The sequence below is a fragment of the Limulus polyphemus genome, unplaced genomic scaffold, assembly GCF_000517525.1.
Source record: "Limulus polyphemus unplaced genomic scaffold, Limulus_polyphemus-2.1.2 Scaffold273, whole genome shotgun sequence".
Lineage (NCBI taxonomy): Eukaryota > Metazoa > Arthropoda > Merostomata > Xiphosura > Limulidae > Limulus > Limulus polyphemus.
This window is the reverse complement of record NW_013665883.1, coordinates 118,786-139,783: the sequence shown is the minus strand read 5'-3', so window position 1 is coordinate 139,783 and position 20,998 is coordinate 118,786. Positions and strand designations below refer to the sequence as shown.

Below are 20,998 nucleotides of genomic sequence, written 5' to 3'. Positions count from 1 at the left end.
AACTTTTTATGATCATTTATTAAATTTTAACAAAGAATAGTAAATATATAAAATAGGTTAATTGTTATCTTTATGACTATGAGTAAAACAAGAACCATTTTGAAATACCATACTGCTTACAATTACTGTAAAACTTAAAGTACTAATATTTATTGTGTGAACTCTAATAATACGACTTGAAATAAATGTTTTGAAATTATCAAAAATGTTTAAGTGGAAAAGTTCAGATGAATACAATTTTGTTAATATATGTTCTTTGGACTGTAGCTTTTGTGTTGTTCTAATATATTTTCAAAAAATTATTATATACAGGTCTTTTGAACATTGCTATGAAAAAAAAATAGCATTTTGAAAATATAGTCACTCAAAGTAAAAAGTATGAATGTATTTTGTTTGTTTGTTAACATAAATTTTATTAATTTATGTTCAGTGTAATACTGAGTTTATAACAGTATTAGCACTTATTATTTGGCAATTCTTATTACCACAGGTTTATCTTTGTCACTGTAGTGGTATATATAGTTACCACTGGTGAATGATTGGTTTTCACTAGTAACCATAAGAATTCAAAAAGTAAAATGATGTACTGCAGTTTCCTGGTTAATCCTTTACAAGCAACAATATGAACATGTTCTGATCTTTTATTAAAATAACTGATGTTTTTATATTATATTCTGAATTATTGTACTTAATATATGTACTACAGAACAGCAAAGCATTGTACCACTGAGCTCGAGTATGGCAACAAACTAAAGAAAAGCTGAGATGCAAGTAAGATGATTATCAATACTTATGAGTATTACACCCTTAATGATAAACAAGAATCTTCATTAGGATTCAGTATTTTTATTTTTTACTTATGATAAATAATACCAAAGTATCTGTGAAGGGGATCTTTAAACAAAACTGAGATTTAGTAAATTTGTGACTTAAAGGTGCAATATTTAATAACACTAAATGATAGATTCTCAAACTTTGTGCATACTATTCGACTCATTGGTTTTACTTTTGTATAAATTAGCTATATTTAAATAGGAATATTGAACTTGTATGAATTAGTTTTGAAATAAACTTCATACTCTTATACATTTTGATAAAAAACAGACTTTTTAACTTGAACTAATATAATATCAGGAGCATTAGTTCCCATTTCAAAAAAGTGTTGACTTAAAAATCATTCTTATTATTTACATGGAGTCAGTGTGATAGAAAACCTAGTAGGGTATTGGATTGTATTCTTGTTGTCAACATTTACTAGCTTATAGAATTCGTGAAACTGCTTAAGTTCCTATATATACGAAGGTTGGGTTTTATCTTTGGATAGTTTTGAGGCCTAATAATTAATATAATTAATTTCTACAATGCAAAATAGCTTTTTTTCTGTATAATTTGTATATTATAACACTTATAGAAATGTGTGATATTGTATTATGTACCCATACTTTGAATGTTCCATTTAAAAAAGATTATAAGAAACCCTAAAATGTTTTGTTTTGTTGTGTCCAGGATTCTGATGATATTTTGACAACATGCACTATAACTGCAAGATGAAACACCTGAGAAGATAAATTGTATTGTTATTTAAGATCTACTACAGAATATTAGCAGTTAAGTAATTTATGTATTGTTAATTGTAAGATGTTAATCTCTTCCTACCAGTTTTGCAGTATTTCGGTTAAATTGCAATTTGCTGGAAACTATATCAATTAAATAGACAGTACACCATTAGAATATGAATATTAGACTGCTATTGCTAATTTTTCAATTAAAATAATTCAATTGTGAACTGTTTTTAAATTGAGTTAGTAGTATATGATAGTATTGTAAATAATAAGTGTTTAATATATTTTAAATATATGTTTCTGGTTTAGCTTGTAAATTCATTTGTTGGAGAAATATTTAAGTATGGAACGGAGCAGTCGACCTGTAGCAACCTATCCCAGATTGCATAAGTCTCAAATATTCTCTAAAACTGATGCTTTTAAGCAACACATTCAGCTTTTAGGTGAGAATGTTTTCTTTTTTGTATTAAGCCTGTCATCTGTTTGTTTGTGAGAGTCTCTTTCAGTATCAAACTTTTCTCTCCTATTGATAGCCTTCTGACTTGTGTGTGAACATGCATGACTGTTCTACATAAACCTTTAAGATCATTTTTTAATCTGGAACATGTGCTACTGTGTAGTATTATTCATATTTTATTGTTTTACATTTATTTAGATGATAAATATTTAAACTTTGATCTTATTGGCTTTGGATTTTATCACTCATTCTGTTTTTCTTGCTGTTGACACTAATTTTTTCAGTTAATGCTTCTTCTGGTGCTTCAGCACATGCTGGAATTTCCTGATGTTTATCCTTGTTCTCAGCACCTTCAAAGAGTAACACAACAGTTCATCTACTCCCATTGGCAATAGACTAAATGGGAATAAACCAAAAAAATACAATCATCAGGTTGTCAAATATAGAATGAGGTTTAGATACAAAAATCACTTTGGCAAAGGTTTAGAAACAAAACATTTTTGTATATGTACTGTTTACAGTACGATGCAATAGACTTAAAACATTCACATATTGATATTTTCATGTACATGTACATATTCACTACAAATATATCACATAAAAAAACTTACTTGTTCTCAAGAAATTATAATACTGCTTTAAAGTTTTCCCATTTACAATAAAGTAGCATACCAATTTTCCAGAAAAAATATAAAACATTTAATTTGGTATATGATTACTTTAGAGTAGACTAAATGGGAGTAAACTCTTCTGAGCTGTTTCTAGTAATGAAAGTTTAATGTTGATTAGATTCTTGAATGAGTGTTGTTACACAAGATGTGAGAAGAAAAACATGGATATATGATATGGAGCTGCATTTTATTGTACCCTTCTATTGATACATGTCATTAATGTGTAGTTTTAGTTTTATCATACAGTTTTGATAGGATTAGGTTACAAAGTTGTAGCAGAATGAGTCAAGCTTCAGTCATCAGTACAATATAGATGAATTACATGTGGCTACATATCTAGTAAGCTACTTATTTAATTGCAGTTGGATACTGAAAGTAAATTTTTATGTATTAGTTAAGTAGAAGCTAGTTTACAGTTGTCTTTATCTATAAAAGTAGAATCACAAGTTGTGGAAAGCATTATGCCAAAATTGTTTGGTTTGAGGTTAATTATATTTACTGACATATAATTTTTTCCTTTACTTGCAACAAAAATTACTTAAAAATGTGTCTGTTCATGACTCTTCAAGAGGGAGAGCAACGAGCTGCTCAAGAAATGAGGGAAGAGGAAAAAGAACAAAATAAAGCAAAAATTACAACTTTAAGACAAGAGCTAATAAGTTTGCAAAGACAGCTCCACAAGGCTGAAACAGTAAGTTAAAGGTATATGTATATACATTTTTTTTTAAATCTAGATTTTTAAGGTTTGTACAAAATTAATCAGTAACTTGAGAAAAAAAAATAAACATTTTTTTTTAAAAGTAGTATTTTAAATTAATTAATTTAAATAATCAGGATAATATTTTTGATGTATTATTGATATGTACTAAGCCACTTTTATTTGTTCCTTTACATCATATTTTAAAGTATTTTGTAGTACTCATTGCCAAATAAGCAATGACCCTAAAATCTTCCATACATGAAGAACCCTTTCTGAAATGTATAATTCCTTCATACTAGTCCTCCAATGGGTCAGCACTAAGTTTACATATTTACAACATCAAAATCCAGGGTTTAATTCTCTGTAGTGGACAGAGCACAAGTAACTCATTGTTTAGCTTTGTTATTAAAAACAAATATACGTTTTTAGGTTCCTGCTTATTATTGATTATTTTTAAATTGGGAGTGTTTAGTAAAACATTTCTATTTAACTCAACCTTTGATTCACAGTTTTATTTCTGTTGAGTATGACTGTGTTCTTTGTTCTTTTGTCCTGAAAATGGGCATTAATCATTTACTTTGATGTTTGACTTTAGATTTTGTGGATTACCACTATCTGGTATACTGTAAAAAGGACATGATTTCTTTAAAAATACATCACTCAAAATGTTGGGTTATTAGATTCCCTGTTTTTCTAATATTCCACATCTTATATGTTTGCTTCAACAATTTGGGTTTTCATCAACTTCTACTTTCAAGCATTTCCAAAATATTTTAAGCCCTTTCCTTAACAAGACATTGTGTTGATTCTTAAGCATCAAACATTATCTTCATTTTTCTTAACCTTTGAATTTTTTTTAATGTGAAATTGGTTTCTATGGATTCTTTCCTTCAGATTTTATACCCTTGACTCTTTTCATATTGTGTCTGGGAAGGATCGGCAGTGTTCTTTAAACTTTTATCTTGTCACTTTGGAAGCTGGGGAGGGTAATTGAATTTCTTTTTATTTCATAATCTCTTAAATTTTCATATGAACTCTGACAGATTACAGTGCAGTATTATATGGTTTTTACTGATACATTCCATTGGTTGTTAGAGGTTTCTTTTTCTGTTTGATTGAAAGAAAATAGAGGGACTGTCTTTTTTTATCTCTTGTCAGTGATATTATGGTTTCAATTTTTCTGAAGAAGTTGAAAATTCTTAACCTCAAAAAGTGGTGTGCCTTATTTAAAACTTCTATACAATTATGATTTTAATTTAGGTAATACCAGTCTTTGATGTGAAATCCAAGTTTGATCTCAAGAGACAGGTTTTTGGCTTTGTTCTGAATGACAACATTTTATTCTTCTTTTAAAGACGTGACTGAAAGGATATTTTGTCCATATGTAATATTTATGTGTTATGCAATTGCACTTAGACACCATATCATCTGCTTTCTAGCTCATTAACTCCCCCTTTTTATATCATCTTAAATTTTAGTTTATTTTATTGGTAGATATACTTTCTTTCCTCTAGGATTTCCACTCTTGGGACAGGTTATATTTCTTAATGGGGCAATTCAACCTTCCAAGCAACATAAACAAACAATAATTATATCTAACTGTATAACCCTTATAAGTGTGTATCACATAGATATATTATTATACAATACACCTACTCTAGAGACCCCACAGCTTTTAAGTGTTCATATCTTATGTCTTCTTTGATTATTTTGCATTGTTTCTGGAATATTAGTCCCCTTTCTTTCAGGTTTTTCCAAATTTTAGCATTTTATTTTTCTTACAGTAGCAATCTGTAATGTCCAATCACACTCAGGTATACTAAGTCACTTGATAGTTTTTTGGTGGGATAAGTATGAACTATCATTAGAAAGTAATTACCAATATATCTGTTCATAATGATGTGGTGGCCCAATTTTCATCGTCCTTTATTTGATACAAACTACAATGGTACACTTGACTAACACAGGAATGTACAATACACCAAGTTTCCTCCTCCTCATGAGACAGATGTTAAATACTTTCTATTTATTTCCATACTAGTTTTATAATAGCATTCAATGGTACATTTAAACTACAAGTAATTATTTTTTGGTATTTGTAACCCACATTTTTCTTATTACAATGCATTAATGTACATAAATACCCCTTGATGGCCCCCATCCTTCAAAAATCTAGTTGTTTTTATAAGAAAGAATCTGTAGTAAAAGAACAGTTTTGTAGAGGTTCTGTTGCAATGCAAATACACGTGTATGATTTTAATTATTAGAAAGACATCCCAAATATTTAGATAATTAGTTAGATATAAACTGATCATGAGATATTACACAAATTGGTGAATGGGAAGAGGTGGGAGAGTCTTAATACTACAACACATTAAACTAAAAAGATTCTTATAATCAAATGGTAATAACGTTGTAAGTTCCATAATAATTTTAAAAACGTAGATACATGCTTATAATAGTGGAATTTTCTTTGTTTGGACAGAGTGATGAACAGGTCATAAAAAGATCACTATATTATCATCGAAAAGAAGCAGCTGTAATGAAAAATAAAATGGGACAAGTGAGTGAGTTACTTTCATTGTTTCATATTGTACCACAAGTAAGATACTTTAATGTGTTTTATTTTCATCACCTAAGTGAAGACAGTATGTCCCAAGGAACCCACTCTTGGTATACACTAATCTAACACAAACAGATGCTCATTTTATTAAACTTATATTTACAAACCAGTGAAAAAATTAATATATGTAAGCTACTTCTTATGTTTGATGTGACACAAGAGACATTGATACAATCTTTTTTAGTTTCCTGAGTTATACACCAGCTGTGAATAGATGTTGAAATAAATAAGTTTGTTTATACATAAAATAAACTATGTTACTTGTTAGTTAATTCTCTTACAATTAATAAGTAGACAGTAGGAAAAGGAAATTACATTCATGTTAATTGATGTACTTTAAGTATGCTCATATTATGATTAGGACAAGGTGATGTCCTTCAAGTAAGGACTCCTTGTGACAGTTCTATTACATTAATTGTGTTAAGCAAGTTACTACCATAGTCCATGATGTCCTGCACTATGTTACATTGTGATAAATAAGTTCTTTATCAGAGAATGGCATATTTTAATTATGAAGGCTACTTAATGGTAATTATTTTAGTCTCATGTACTGCATTTATCATTTAATGTTGAATATACACAGGTTTGAAATACTTCAGTACAAGTATCATTTAGACATATACATGCTAAATTACATTGACCTGTTACAATAGTAAAGTTTGTTAAAGGCTGCAAAGAGAGAAACTAAGCAAAGGAAACTTGATGATTTGTTTTTTAAAACAAATAACTGATACAACTTGTTATATTTGTGATTTCTTGTAAGATAGTTGCTAATCAGGACATATGAGAAATCATTATTAAGAGTTTTCTGCTTAAAAACCTGAGATTTTGGGTTCTTTAGCTAAAAAAACCCACTAGATATGAGACTTTAATTAAATCTGTTTTATGTGTAAACACAAAAGGTTTTACACAAATATGGTTTTCTCCAGGCTGCTTTGGATGCTGAAATTTGGCCCTATTCTCAATTTGAAAGAACCCCCTACATTTTCAGATTTTAAACCAATTTGTTACCATATCATAAACTATTAGATAAAAATTAAATTTAATAACACTATGAAATACAAAACTCCATCTCTATGTAAATATATTTTAAAATTGAATAAATCAGACTACTGTTACACAAGGGTTTTTAGTGATTAGGGTTTTACTTCTAAAGCCAGTCAGCTGCTACATACACAAAAAGTTTGTGTGGTGAGTGTCTTTTTGTTAATAAATAGATACAGTTGCTGCACAAGAGTTGTGAGAGATAATTTACTATTTGTAAACACAGATGGGTGCTACACACACACACATAAAAGGTACAAGTGATCATTTTTGTATTTTGAAGCATAGCTTCTACACAAAAAGTTTGAGTGATCTGTATTAGATTTGAATACAGAGACATCTGTTACAATTGAATTTTGGGTGGTGATTGTTCTATGTATGGTATTTCCATCCCATAGAACAGTTTTTCCCACATAGCAGTAAATTAGGCCAGCTAATTGGAAGTTCATAAGATACCAGATTATAGAGTGTGGCTGAGTATCTTTCTGATCTCTAACCAGTATTGACTAGAAGATAGACTCAAAGCCAAATGGTAATCGACTACAGTGTTTATTCCGAAAAATACAAGTGTTTTTGTTGTGAGTTTGTTGGATTGGTGAGAGAGAGAAAAGAAGTGAAATCTTAGTGAGTTCACTCTCGCGCTAGTCAAATGTGTGTGTCCTCTGTGTGATGAAACTTCAAAATTAAAACTAAACTCAAGTTAAACTAAAATAAAAAAAAAAGTTATAGCTAGTATCAAAGTTCTAAATGTCTTGTCAGATCTTATCAAAAATTTTGAGTCTTAAGTCTTGGCAAAAATCTAAAATATCTGCAAAATCTGACTAGCAGGGAAGGACCTGGCTTTTAATACTAGAAAGTACAGTAACAACTTAAGCCATTGTATACGTGACCTCTATTCACTTTTACTCGAGTCCCTGAAGTGAACAGGGAGAAAACCAAGGGCCGTTATCTGATTTGCCAATAGAAAAGACAGCTTTCTATTTCTGTACATTGTGACCTATCTTGGCTAATTGCCAATTAGCAGACGAGGTTCCAGACAGAGCTAGAAAAAAGGAAAGTTAAAATGTGTTTATTAACTAAGGGAGTAGAAAATACATGGCACTATCGTGCACCACTATGTAATGAAAGTGAGCTGCTACATAAAAGATTCATAAATGACCAATGTTTTGTATACATAAACACATACAGCTACTGCACAAATATCTGACTGGTTATTTTTGTGCTATGCAGGAAATTTGAATCATTAGTATTTGAAAAAAACAGACATGATACACAAGTGTTGTGAGTGATATTTTTCATTTGTAAACACAGGCATACATAAAAGTTTTAAGTGATAAGTTTGTTCATTTGTATTCACATACATCTTACATCCAGTTTATTTTAACTGATCACTGTTTTACTTGTAAACTGACAGCTACTCAGTAAGACTTAGGAATACCATTTTTAATACCATTGTCTTCTGTGTAAATTACCTTCAAGTGATCAGTATTTTTAACAGATATACAGTAATGGAAATAATTCTAGAAACACATAAGTGATACACATACATAAGTCATGAACAACAAGTAGTGACACCTAGATGGAGAATTAATTAATTAACAGTATAAAACATTATAACAGAAAATACAAAAAGTAAAATGAATAAATGATATGATGCATTAGTATTTTGTATGTGAGCCTTTTCCTTTACACAAAACATTACAGCATTTTTTCATGCTTTCATAAAGTTTATCAATGCACGATTGTGGAACGTTGTTCCAAATGTCCTACATTACTCCCTGTGGTTGGAAGTGTTTCACTGCCCTCTTTGCAGTTACGTTATTGTTTCACCACATTTGTTGTATGCTTTGGAACATTGTTTTACAGGTATATAAGTTCCTACCCAATGATTTGTTTATTTGTTTTGTAACTAAGCACAAAGCTACACAATGGGCTATCTGTGATCTGCCCACTTGGTTTTTAGCATTGTAAATCTGAAGACATACTGCTGTACCATTGGGGGACCTTGCCCAATGAAACATGAAGTCTTGTCACAATTATTCAAATGGAGTATGTATCCTTGACCAGCCAAAACTTTGGTTTCTACATGCCAGTCATACAGTATTTCAGACCTTGGAGCCATGGATAGATTTACATTACTAATGCTGTTGGTCATAGTATAGTCTTTGGGCCTCAATTCATGGGGATTTCATGACACCATATCTTTCTGAAGGATTATTATATTAGAAGTAAAAATTCATTTGTTTGGCAGTGTTTTTATTTTAGCTTAAGGCTGGTACAGGCCATTATTCATAACCACTTCTTATAACCCAGTATACATGTAAGGATTTGTGTCTTTCTTATTTTCTGTCCATTCATGCATCAAATAATGGAATATTTAGTATCAATACAATTTTAAAGGAGTAAAGAATAAAACTGCAACAGTGATTTGATGTGTTTAGTCCTTAGTTAACTGAATCTAACAGAAAAACTGGGAAATTATTGGAGAAAAAAATAATTTAATTTTGCTCAACCAACATAATATTTCATCATGGTAATATTATATTTGCCAAGTAGTCCTGACTCTAAATAGATCTGTAGGACAATAAAGAATTTAATTCAGACTAAACATAGTGCTTTATATATTTTTATCATCAATTATTTCGTCATCCGATTTAAATATATCATCAGCCAAACTATAGAAGACTATGTTGTCATCATAATCATCATATCTGCAACAAATGTTTCTGCATTTTTCCCAATTTGACAAGAATCACACCAATCATAAATGATATTCCCACTTTCATCAATTTTACATCCATAAGTATCCAGTTAGGGAATTATTTATTAATGTTTTTCCATATTAAAGTCTGACAACTGGCCCTCATCACATACATTCTCAAAGTAGATTTACATGGTGGTGAAAGACACAAGTCAATACTACCATCATACTCATAGAGGAGATGATCACTTCTAGTTCTGATATTTTATCTTGCCCGATCATACCAAAGTTTGTTTATATCAGTATATTTTGATTTTCCATACAAACAGCACACAAATTTCTCCAACTCTTTCAAAGAATAACTTAGTATAGAATTTGAAGTACCTAGTTCACTAAAAACTGTCTTATAGATTTAGTATTTCTTGAGCATGTTTAATGGCTTGATTTTCTTTTTTCTGACAAAAGCACTTGGTAGTGTCACACCAGGAAAAGGCATGTAGTCCTAAGAGGTCAGAATGTAAATGTTGATCATGTTTCTGAATAGGTGTTTTGATATTCCAATCAATATTTTGCATTTATTTCCAAAACCTGTATCAAAATACAAATCCTGTGTAATTTTGTCCCCAATATACCGAAGTAATAGAAATACATGGATATCTGGGGATCTTATGATGACTTCATCAAAACCTTCTGATGATGAAGCATGAACACAATGAAGGGACATCAAGTATAGTTGTCAAAGGAAGAGAGTGTTATCATTTTTATACTATGTTTGTTACGACATGTTGGTTTATTTTGTTTCTTTGTGACCTTTTGGGTCTCTATAGGTTTACAATAAGCAATATCCTCAGAAACAGAAAGAATTAGAACACTAACAGAAAATAATACTGCATTTGACTGGGGAATAAATTTAAACGTGTCCTGACATTAGTTATATTCACAGGTTTGTGTAATAAATAACTCATTGTGTAGCTTTGTGCTTAACTACAAAAAAATAAACAAAAGAAAAACAAATCAAAAATAATTAAAAACAGTGATTTTTCACTTGATATTCTATGAGGAAGAGCTACCATTTAAGCATCTGGTATCTACTGGAAAGCCAATAAAATGCAAACTTTATACTCATTGTAAAGCTAGTTGAGTAGACATTGCATTGATATTATCCACCTATAGTATAGATGATTAGTCTTTAAGGAATAAATATTAACAATTTCAGTTTTCAAAAAAAAACTATTAAAATATAATGGGCAATCATAAAAAAGTGAGCTCCAAATCTTAAAGCTCAAATAAATAATAGGAAACTAGTTAAATCTTCCCTTCTGTACTATAAACGTTCAGGAAAAAAGTGGGTGTACAAAATCCCTTTGGGGTTGAGGTAGGGTTTCACTTTCTGGCCCATGGACTAGTAAAATTGCTCTACTTTTATAGGCTTTATATTACATGGCATGTTTAGATTGATTAGATGACAACCAGTCAGTGCAAATTGTCAGCATGTAACATATTTTGGTGCAGTTCTTTCTCAAACTTATTTTTTTTTTAAATAATATATACTGTATATTGAAATGTTTTTGATGGAACTCTTAATCATTTTTAATGCAGATAACTGTAAAATATGCTAAACAATGGTGCCTTCCTTTTTCATTGTTATGAATACTGGGGCCTTATAAAGAAGATTTTGAAGTTATAAGGATTTTGTTGTGAACTTAAACAGCCTTTGAAGAGTTCTGAGAAATTAATGTTTTACTTTAAATAAAATACTTTATTATTGTTTTCCTTGTATGACAAATTGTTATTAAAGAAAAAAGATTTGAATAAGTAATATGTTGTAACATAGCTAGTGGATAATAATTTTTAATTCATGGTATTTTATTTTTTGTTTGTTAAACACAGGCAGCTGCTGAATGTTTGGATCAGAAAGTATTTGAACTATCCAAAAAGTTGGACTCTCTCCGACACACTATTTGGCAGAAGCAACAAAGACTGTTACAGCTGAAGCAAGAACACAAGAAGTTAGTAAAGAAATGCCAGGGAACAACAAATAAAGCCAGATCTCAAATTTCTAACTCGCAGGTTTGGGCTAGAAGTATATTTTTAATACATAATACACTGAGATTCCAATAAAAATGCATTACACATGATGGAATGAAAGTGGAATAGCAAATACATTTCTGACCTCCTTTTGCTTTAATATTATTAGTTATTTCAACAGATGTTTCAGACATATGCATATGTATTTTGAATATTTTTAAAACTTTAATGCTTTTAGTGTCAGGTTCATTTTGATGGTACAATTAACTGGATTTTATAAGGCACTATACATGTCTTGAGAATACATTTAACCTGCTGGTTTTCTTTGTTTGGTCAAAATTTGCAGGCTATTAAAACTTTATTGGATACCCCTTTGGATAGTAAAATATTTTTTGCGTTTAACAGTAATAATCCCCTAAGAATGCAATTAATGGGAAAAAAAGGTCAGTTTGATATGAATTAATAACTTCTGTTTGAGTGTCACTTTAGTACATAGAAATCTGTAATTATCAAGTAAAATCATTTAAAGACTCGTGTGATAATACAATTTAAAAAAAAACAGGATTTCAAACAGAAAAAACAATATAATGGAATTGTTTAAATCATTAATTTTACACATTTAACAAGAAAAAATAAAGCACATTCATTGTGTAGAACAAACATATATATATATATATATATTAGGTCATCAAGAAATTAATGTCGCATTTTTAAGATGAAAAAACCACAACAACTTATATATCAAAACAAAACATTTATTAAATGAAAAAGTCTCTATTCTTATTGATGATACTTTTCCATCTTACAATCAGGTTGTTAATGCACTGATTAAAGAAATCACTTGGGTTTCAAGCAAAAAACATGTCAATGCCCTCTTTAACACCATCCACATTTGCATATGTTTTCCCATTAAGGTGGTGTTGAAGTGAACAAAAAAAATGGTAATCTGATGATGCCATATCTGGAGAATATGGTGGGTGGGGGTTTTTACAGAAAACTTCTGTGGCAATAGCTCCCAAAAACATTAGGGATATCCCACCTATCTGACATAAACCAAAAACTACAAATGAACAACAAAACAGATCAACAAGATCAACCAGGGATTAGGTATTGGGTGCTTTAACCCACAATGTCCCCCAAACCTATTACAACTCACCATCTACAACCAGTTGTGGATATGGTAGTCACCTCTCTACACCATTAAAAAGATGTTAAAGTTAGACTTATAGTAGAAATTTTCTCATTATTAAAAGACATGGCTGTAAGATTAGGCTAACTTCAAGCAGTTTTACATTTATGACCAGAAAATCATTGTACATTACATGGCAATTACTCAATGCCAGCCCTTATCATTCAAATACTTATCAAACTTTCTCTTAAATTAACCAATTCCAAAGGTCAACCACCCTGTTAGAAAAATAAAACCATCTTAGCTGAAAATGACTCCTACCCTTCCCAAGCTTATGTTTGAGTCCCATAGTCATCAACACTATTAATTCCCTTAACAATCTCAACATCTCAATCTCTAACTCTCTTCAACAGAAAATATTCACAAATCTTAACCTATCCTTGTATGACACCCTTTCTATCCCAGGTATCAACTTAGTAGTCCTCCTCTGAACTCTTTCCAACAATTCAATGTCATTTCTAAGGTAAGGAGCTCAAGACTGAATACAGTACTTCAAATGTGGCATAACCAATGAATTATACAATGATACTATAAAATCTTCAGATGTGTTTTCAGTATTTCCATAGATATAACATAAAATCCTATTTGCCATACCACAAGCAACAGCACATTGCTTTGTTGGCTTAAGAGGGTGATCAGTCATTATACCAAGAAAATTTTCTTTCATAAAACTGTTAAGGTTATTCCCATTAAAATTATTCAAACTGTGATATCCCACATGTGTTATATTTCATTTATTATTATTAAAAGCCATTTACCATTTATTTGCCCAACTCACCAAATAATCAAATTTTTTTGTAAAGCAGCAGCATCTTTCTCACAGCCAGCAACACCAAAAACTTTAATGTCATCAGCAAATTTACTTAATCTGTTGACCATTCCTTCATCTATTGATGAAAATCAAAAATAGCAAAGGTCCTAACAGAGCACTGAGGTATCCCACTCATGACATAAACCCAGTTTGATTGAATTCCATTTATAAGAAATCTCTGTTTTCTACCATCTAGCCAATTTTCTATCCAATGAGCCAAACTATTCCCCACACCTACAGATATAACTTTTTTAACAAGCCTTTTATTTAGCATCTTGTCAAATGCTTTCTGAAAATTCAGATACATCAAATCCATACCCGTACCTTCATATACATAACCAGTAACCTCTTCAAAAAAACAGTCCAAAAGTTCATAGGTGTTGCATCCATCTCCCTTGTAAGCAAGATTTTCTCCTAGTAAAGCTGTGCTAACTATCCTACAAAATGTTTAATTTCTTTAAATTACTTTGCAAAGCATCTTTTATCCAACTTTCAAAAACTTTTCCTACAACTGACATAAGACTAATAGGCCTATAAGTACTGTGACAATTGTTATCACCTCCCTTGGAAAGAAGAGTAACAATAGCCAACTTTCAATGTTCTAACACCTGCCCACTATTCGAGAAAAAGATACTAAGATACTTAAGTAATCTTGGCTTCACTTATAACTTTCTGTTCTAATCAGTTTTGTATTGCATTATTTCTATTTTTTTCTGTTACATAAACCTGTGAATAAAATTAATGTCAGGACATGTTTAAATTTTTTCTCCAGTGAAACTGAAGCATTATTTTCAATGAGTATTCTAATTCTTTATTTTTCTGAGGACCTAGTGTATTGTAAGCCTATAGAGACCCAAAAGGTCACAAAGAAACAAAATAAGCCAACATGTCATAAAGAACATAGTGTAAAAATGAAATCACTCTCTTCTTTTGAATACTATGCTTGATGCTGTCAACTTTAGAAGAAGCAAAAATTAAGAAAAAATTGAGTAAACACCACCATCATTGGAAATTGTATCTACTTATGATTATAAATTCTAACTCAAGCTGACTGTCAAACTATAAGAACAAAAAACATAATTAAAAAAATGCTGAGTTTTTATTTATGTCAATGGAAAATAAATGGTGTCGGTTTACTTCATTTCAAGACAGGTCATGCAAGAAACATTATGATCACATTCAGTATTTTGCTTTTAATAATCTTTCTGTTGTACAAAGACAGTTTCCAGTGCCCGTATAAACAGTCCAGAAGTTCATAGGTGTTGCATCCATCAACTTTACCAGTATGTCTTTGTATGAAACAACATGAATACCAGTTTTATTCTAGTTCCTTCTTGATTATGTTTCACAGTCTTACCTGTGGCACATGAATGGCTTTTGCCACTGATCTTTGTGTTTGTGGATTCCAGCCTCACATGTTACAAGATTTTGCATTTTGTTTACCACTGCTGGTGTAAGACTTAATGCAGCTCTTTTTCTGGATAATACTGGTACTTCAAGTTCATCCATATTCTTCAGTTTTCTAGTATCATTAAGTACAAAGGATGTCTTTATCTTTGAAATTGTATGTCCCAAATTTGAACACATCTTTATAATCTTAATGTATGAATATTTTGTATTGAAAAGAGCTGTTACATAGTACATACCCTTCCCAAAAGCAATCAGTTTTTGGTGGTATCACACTACCTATGAATAGCAAAGAATGTCAAAATGTAGTTATGTTACAATCCATTCTGCTGTGACTTTATATGAGCTGTGGTTGTCACACGACCTGCAAATTTGCATATTCAAAATTGTTTTAATATAGCATACCCAACTCTCCATATCTTCATTTTCATTTTCTTAGTTTATTTGATTTTGCTTTATTTGATAATTTACATTGATTTTATCTTGAATAGCTGTTTGAGCCTTTACATTTAAATTCCATTTGTTGTGTATGTGTAGCTGTCATGTTTCATGTGTGTAGTCCAAGAAAGGGATTACAGGAAGTTACAATCTTGATATTTAAATTGTAATTTTGATCTTTAATTTAATTTTAAGGTACAGACCTAGGAAAGTCCTCAGATAATGAGAGGGGTGCTGGGAAAAGAACTGTAATATTTTAACATTTCAAAACTTGTAGAAATAACTTCTTTATTAAGGTATGTTCACATAACTTTTTCTTAATTTTTATGTGGATGTTCTGTGTGTAGTTAGTGAAATCTTTTTAAACTGGACTAGACAGAAGTTACATACTACAGCAATTTTTCTGAAGGCTTATGCTTGTTTGAACCTGTTTATGTGTCACATACCTATCTGGTGTGAGGTCATATTTATTTTGAGGGATGGTACAGAGACTAGTACAAGTTAGCTTGAGTTGGGGTTTATGCTCTTGAATATGCATAATGGTGATTATCACTGATATAGGTAATCTTGTAACAATGCAGTAGGACTTTTGTTTGACATGAAAGTATGCTGTCATTATGATTCTTGCTTATGTTTTCATCTCAGGTAGACATTTAACTCTCCTGCTTCAGCAGTAAGAGAAGCCCATATAATAGACATTGAAGCAGCAAGTAATGGTAAAGATTCCATTCCATTATATCTGTACTTGTGAATAAAACGTTTGTTCCATTGTTCTCATGTGCTTGCTTGTTTTTTCCTTTGCTGTCCATGTTTGAAAGTATTCTTTATATTAAAGTTCTGGAACCTGCTATATTACAGGTACTTACAATGTTCTTTTGAACATCTTTGTACTTGGATATCATAACAGTAAGATCACTTGTGTTAAGTAGCTAGCTTTCTACAAATGTGTGTTTTTGTGTTGATAGTTTATAGATACATTGTCATTTTTCCTGGAACCCATGCAATTTTACCATGGGATATTTGCTTTTGCTTTTAGATTTAATGGATTCCTTCTTGGGATATTGGCATTTGTTTTTCTACACCATCTTTGGACAGGCTAAACTGGCCTTTTCCATGCACACCTACTTTGGGATAAGTTGTTACTATATGTTGTCCTATTGCACTATTTTCTCATATGCATCAGAATTAAATCTCTAATTTTACATGTTTTCACCTCTTTATACTAGATGTTGTCAGTTGGTGTTCCTTGGAATACCATTTTTCTGGACCATCATGGATAGCTAGGGTTTAATTGCATATGTCTCAGCAGTGGTGTTTAGGATACTTTGTAGATATCTATTCTACTCTCAGTATTGATCCTACTTTTCTCTAAGGTTAGCATCTTGAGATCATACTCCTGGCTGCTTGGTAATTAAATCACCATGATGACAGTTTATTTTCATGGTCTGTATTGCAAGACCTTCAGTTTTTTTGTTGTTTTTTATTCTGATGTGTCTAGCAATCCCAGTTAAAAGTTTATTAGAGAAGTATGTTCCTTCCTATAAAATATTTAAATGGATACGTCTATGATATGATTCCTACCATTTTCCTCCTCTTTAGTAGAAAAAATATGAAAAAACAAACATTTTCAGACAAGATATCAAATAGGATTGACAGTATTGGGGGGGGGGGAGTATAGTTGGAAATTAACAAAAACAAATAGTTCTATTTCTTGGTAGTTATCCAATAGAATAGCTAATCGCAGGAAGATAATAAACAAGTCTGTTCTATTGGGAGGTAAAATGATAAATTACGAGCATAAAATAAGCATAAAATCTCTTGGAATGCCCAATAAATAGTTGTGAATTAACCCATTTTTGTTGTTGCTATCTTTCTCGATCAGGCATTTTATTTTTTTTATTGCACATAACTGTTTCTTACAGCCTAATATAAAAGATGACCAATAATTTCCTTGTCTCATGGATTGACTATTGTTACTTCTGGAGATTTTTTCATAATGTTAGTGATGAACTGTATACTTTGATTCACCCCAATATATATACAATGCAAATTAAAATGAATTTCATATACATATGTGTGATATGTTGAATTAAATTGCAACTTTTCTTTGTATATATATTAACAATAAAGTATTATCATGTACTTAAACTTTGTTTTGTATTTTTACATGTAGGACTTACAAAATATTTCTATATTTCTCATTTCAGTGGCTGGAAGAGCTTGAAAATAGATATGAAACCATTCAATTGAAAATGTCAGAAGCTAGACACATAAATCAGAAATATAAGGCCATTCACCAAGCTCTTACTCAAGTGAGATTATTTTGAAGACTTTTATTACAGATTCCATTGTCATATTTTTACCAATACCTTGCTAAGGTGTTAAAGTATCCCAATACAGATTCTAAAGTTGTTCACTTACCATTTTCTTACTAAGATTAGTCATGTTAATATCTCCCAATTCTGATTCTGCAGTCATCCATCTGCCAGCCCCTTATGATCATTCTATGTAAACTTATTTAAGGTAAATATACTCCCAACTGGTACTAACTTGAACAAGTTTCTGTACCAATCTTTGAAAAAGGTATGACCACTCTTTAGGAGAGCAGGGCTTGGAAATAGAACCAAGCAAGTACAAGCCTATAGAACAACCATTATGGTATTGTAATTTATACTTGGGGTAGAGGGTTGGTGTAAATTTAAGACATTCCCACATTCTGGCTTACAAGAGAGTCATTTTGCACAAAAGTATATTAAAATTTACCTGAATATGCTTAATTAAAAATATATTCATCACTAGTTATGGAAGGGCAAGATATGATATGTCATATCTTCATAAAACTACAAATTTAATTTTGTTTAATGTTATGTTACAAAAATTATTTGTAATAAATGTGTGTAGTAGTTTCAAGTAGAAACTGATTTCCTGACAAACATTAGGCAATTAAACCTGTTAATAACAGCCAATTTATTCAGAAAATAAGGAGAGTAATCTGTATTCAGATAAGGTACTCCTCCTCTTCTCACAAGATTAGCTCTTCTTGTTTTGTACTGTCCTCTGTATGCAAACCTTTTTCAGAAACGCATGCCACAAGCCTTCATCCTCCCTCTGTTGGAATCCAAAGTTCCAACTCATCTGCCATGCAAATCATCATACATCACCTCTCCACCAATAGGAGAGCGTTATTATCATGTGATGCATGTTACTCCCACAATGCGCCACTACTGAATCATCACTTCTCGTTTGGCAGCTGTCGAGTTAAGACATTCTTTTTTACATTGTTCAGTTACCTTGAAATGGTTTATTTTTATTTTTTTATATTTTCTTAACTTTATTCACTACACTTCACAGTTGTGAAATTAATATTTTAATATAACATTACTTCCTCATGTTTCCCACTTATGAATTCAGAAGTTACAGTCACCACTTCAGGTACTTTGCCAGTGTCTGATGCTGTATTTTCAGTGGTAGGTAATCCGTTTGGCCCGGGCCGAGCTGAAAACGATTTCGATCATTTGTTCCATCCTCCCCTGGAGTTTGCCACATGATTCCATTCACTACCTGATGATTCAGCTCATCCGTCATCGGTTTTTTCAGACTTTATCTCTCAGGTATGTGATGTTTTGTTTCTTACTCCTGTTTCTATGATCCTAGACCTTTTATCTTACATGAAACAATTTCCCAACCCTACTTAGTATTACCCCATCCTCTCTGATATTAGGGTTCACGTGGACTGATTTGTCTCTAAGCTGGAGGAGGGCATTAGTATACCTGGTCCCCTATGGACTTCAGATCAGTCCATCCTTGCTTATCATTGGGCAGACTGTCCTTTTCTCAACCAACAGTTGTTGGGATTGGTTCTACCTGTTTAGGGGGGTGAACCCGCATTACCCTGTCTAACTTACTCAAGCTCAACTTTCTCACCTTCATCTCACACTCATGACCCTGTTAAAGTACCTTTCCTCCCTTCACCTTCTGTTAGAGGCTCTTCACAGGAACCCTGAGGGGTTTTCTGCTGAAATCCTCTCTATCCTTACATTTATGTTGGCTCGTCTGTCGTCTTCGGCTCTTGTGCTTCAAACATGGTTTGTTTGTTGTTGGGACCTCTTGCGCCAGAGATGCAGTTTTGGCCCATACCCATCTCCAGGCTCCTTATCTGAGGCACTTCCACATGGCACCGGTTTTGTGGCATTATTTGTTTGAATCGGTTCCTGAGTCTGGAATTGCAGGTGGCCTCGGCCCATCAACATTCTACCCTTACTAAATTGGTAGCTTGTTTGTCACAGTCAGGACCAACCATGGCACTGATTCTTGTCCCCCCGACCTTTTCTGTCCCACCATCCCACGGTGCCATGGTTCGGCGATTTACTTGACGACACATAATTCGGGCCCAATGGGGACTCGTCTCCTGAACTTCTTTCATCTGTGGAGATCTTTTTTCACTGATGTCTGGGTTCACAAGGTGCTCTTGGAGGGAGACATAATCTCCTTTCTCTCTCTTCCTCCATTATACATGTTCCCGTTTCCTTCCCTTCTTCTCAGGGTCCCTTGACATGCCAGCATCTGTCAGTGGCAGTTCAGGACCTCATCGGACAACAGGCGATTGAACCAGTTCCACCAGGTTCAGGAGAATTTTTACTTCTGCCTGTTTGTGGTTCCCAAGAAGACTGGGAACTGGTGTCCTGTCATCGATTTATCCCATCTCAATCAGTATGTTCACACTCCTTGCTTTACCATGGAGACATATCAATCTCTTCGGTGGGCATTTTCTCCAGGTCTTTGGATGACCAAGTTGGACATTTCCAATGCTTACCTACACATTGCTGTAGCAGATCGTTCCCGTCCATATATTCGGTTTGTCCATTGTGGGTTGTGTACCAGTTTCATGCCTCACCTTTCAGCCTAGCCTCAGCACCATAAGTGGTTTGTTGTGTGGTCCACTCCTTTGATCAACATATTCATGCCATGGGGTTGCGCTTCCATGTTTATATGGATAACTAGCTTCTTCTTGCTTATTCCAATGGGAATCGGACTGTCACACTCGTCAGCTCCTGGCCGTAGCTGCGCGGGTGAGCTGGTTGGTCATGTTAGAAAAGTCTTTCCTTTGTTTTACCCAATACCTTATCCATTTGAATGTTTTCTTCAACACCCATCGCAGTTGGGCCCAACCTTCTCCTCTTCGGCTCTATTCTATGGAATGGGCCGTTCAGAAATCCCTGTCTGTTCCCTCACTTACAACTCACAAGGTTCTATTACTTTTGGGAATGTGGTCCTCCATGACCCTCTCATACCCCTGGCCAGAGCCCATATGTGGTTTCTTCAGCAGATTCTTCACAATCAATGGAATCTTGCAAGGGATCCCTTCAA

General features: G+C 32.3%; 1 protein-coding gene across 5 annotated transcripts in view; it reads left to right on the top strand.

Annotated features, from left to right (window-relative positions):
• The window catches only part of LOC111085205 (coiled-coil domain-containing protein 151-like), a 43,999-nt gene that overhangs the window by 533 nt on the left and 22,468 nt on the right, over nucleotides 1-20,998 (top strand). Inside the window, exons 2-8 of one of the 5 annotated variants that reach the window (XM_022382717.1) lie at nucleotides 707-771; nucleotides 1,507-1,607; nucleotides 1,872-2,005; nucleotides 3,260-3,381; nucleotides 5,876-5,953; nucleotides 11,649-11,828; nucleotides 17,839-17,943. In XM_022382717.1, the coding sequence (XP_022238425.1) occupies nucleotides 1,906-2,005; nucleotides 3,260-3,381; nucleotides 5,876-5,953; nucleotides 11,649-11,828; nucleotides 17,839-17,943 (585 nt within the window). In that variant the 5' untranslated portion in view covers nucleotides 707-771; nucleotides 1,507-1,607; nucleotides 1,872-1,905. Of the gene's footprint in view, nucleotides 1-49; nucleotides 772-1,506; nucleotides 2,006-3,259; nucleotides 3,393-5,875; nucleotides 5,954-11,648; nucleotides 11,829-17,838; nucleotides 17,944-20,998 lie in introns of those variants that run through there. The other 4 variants (XM_022382716.1, XM_022382718.1, XM_022382719.1 and 1 more) reach the window with 4 other exon arrangements.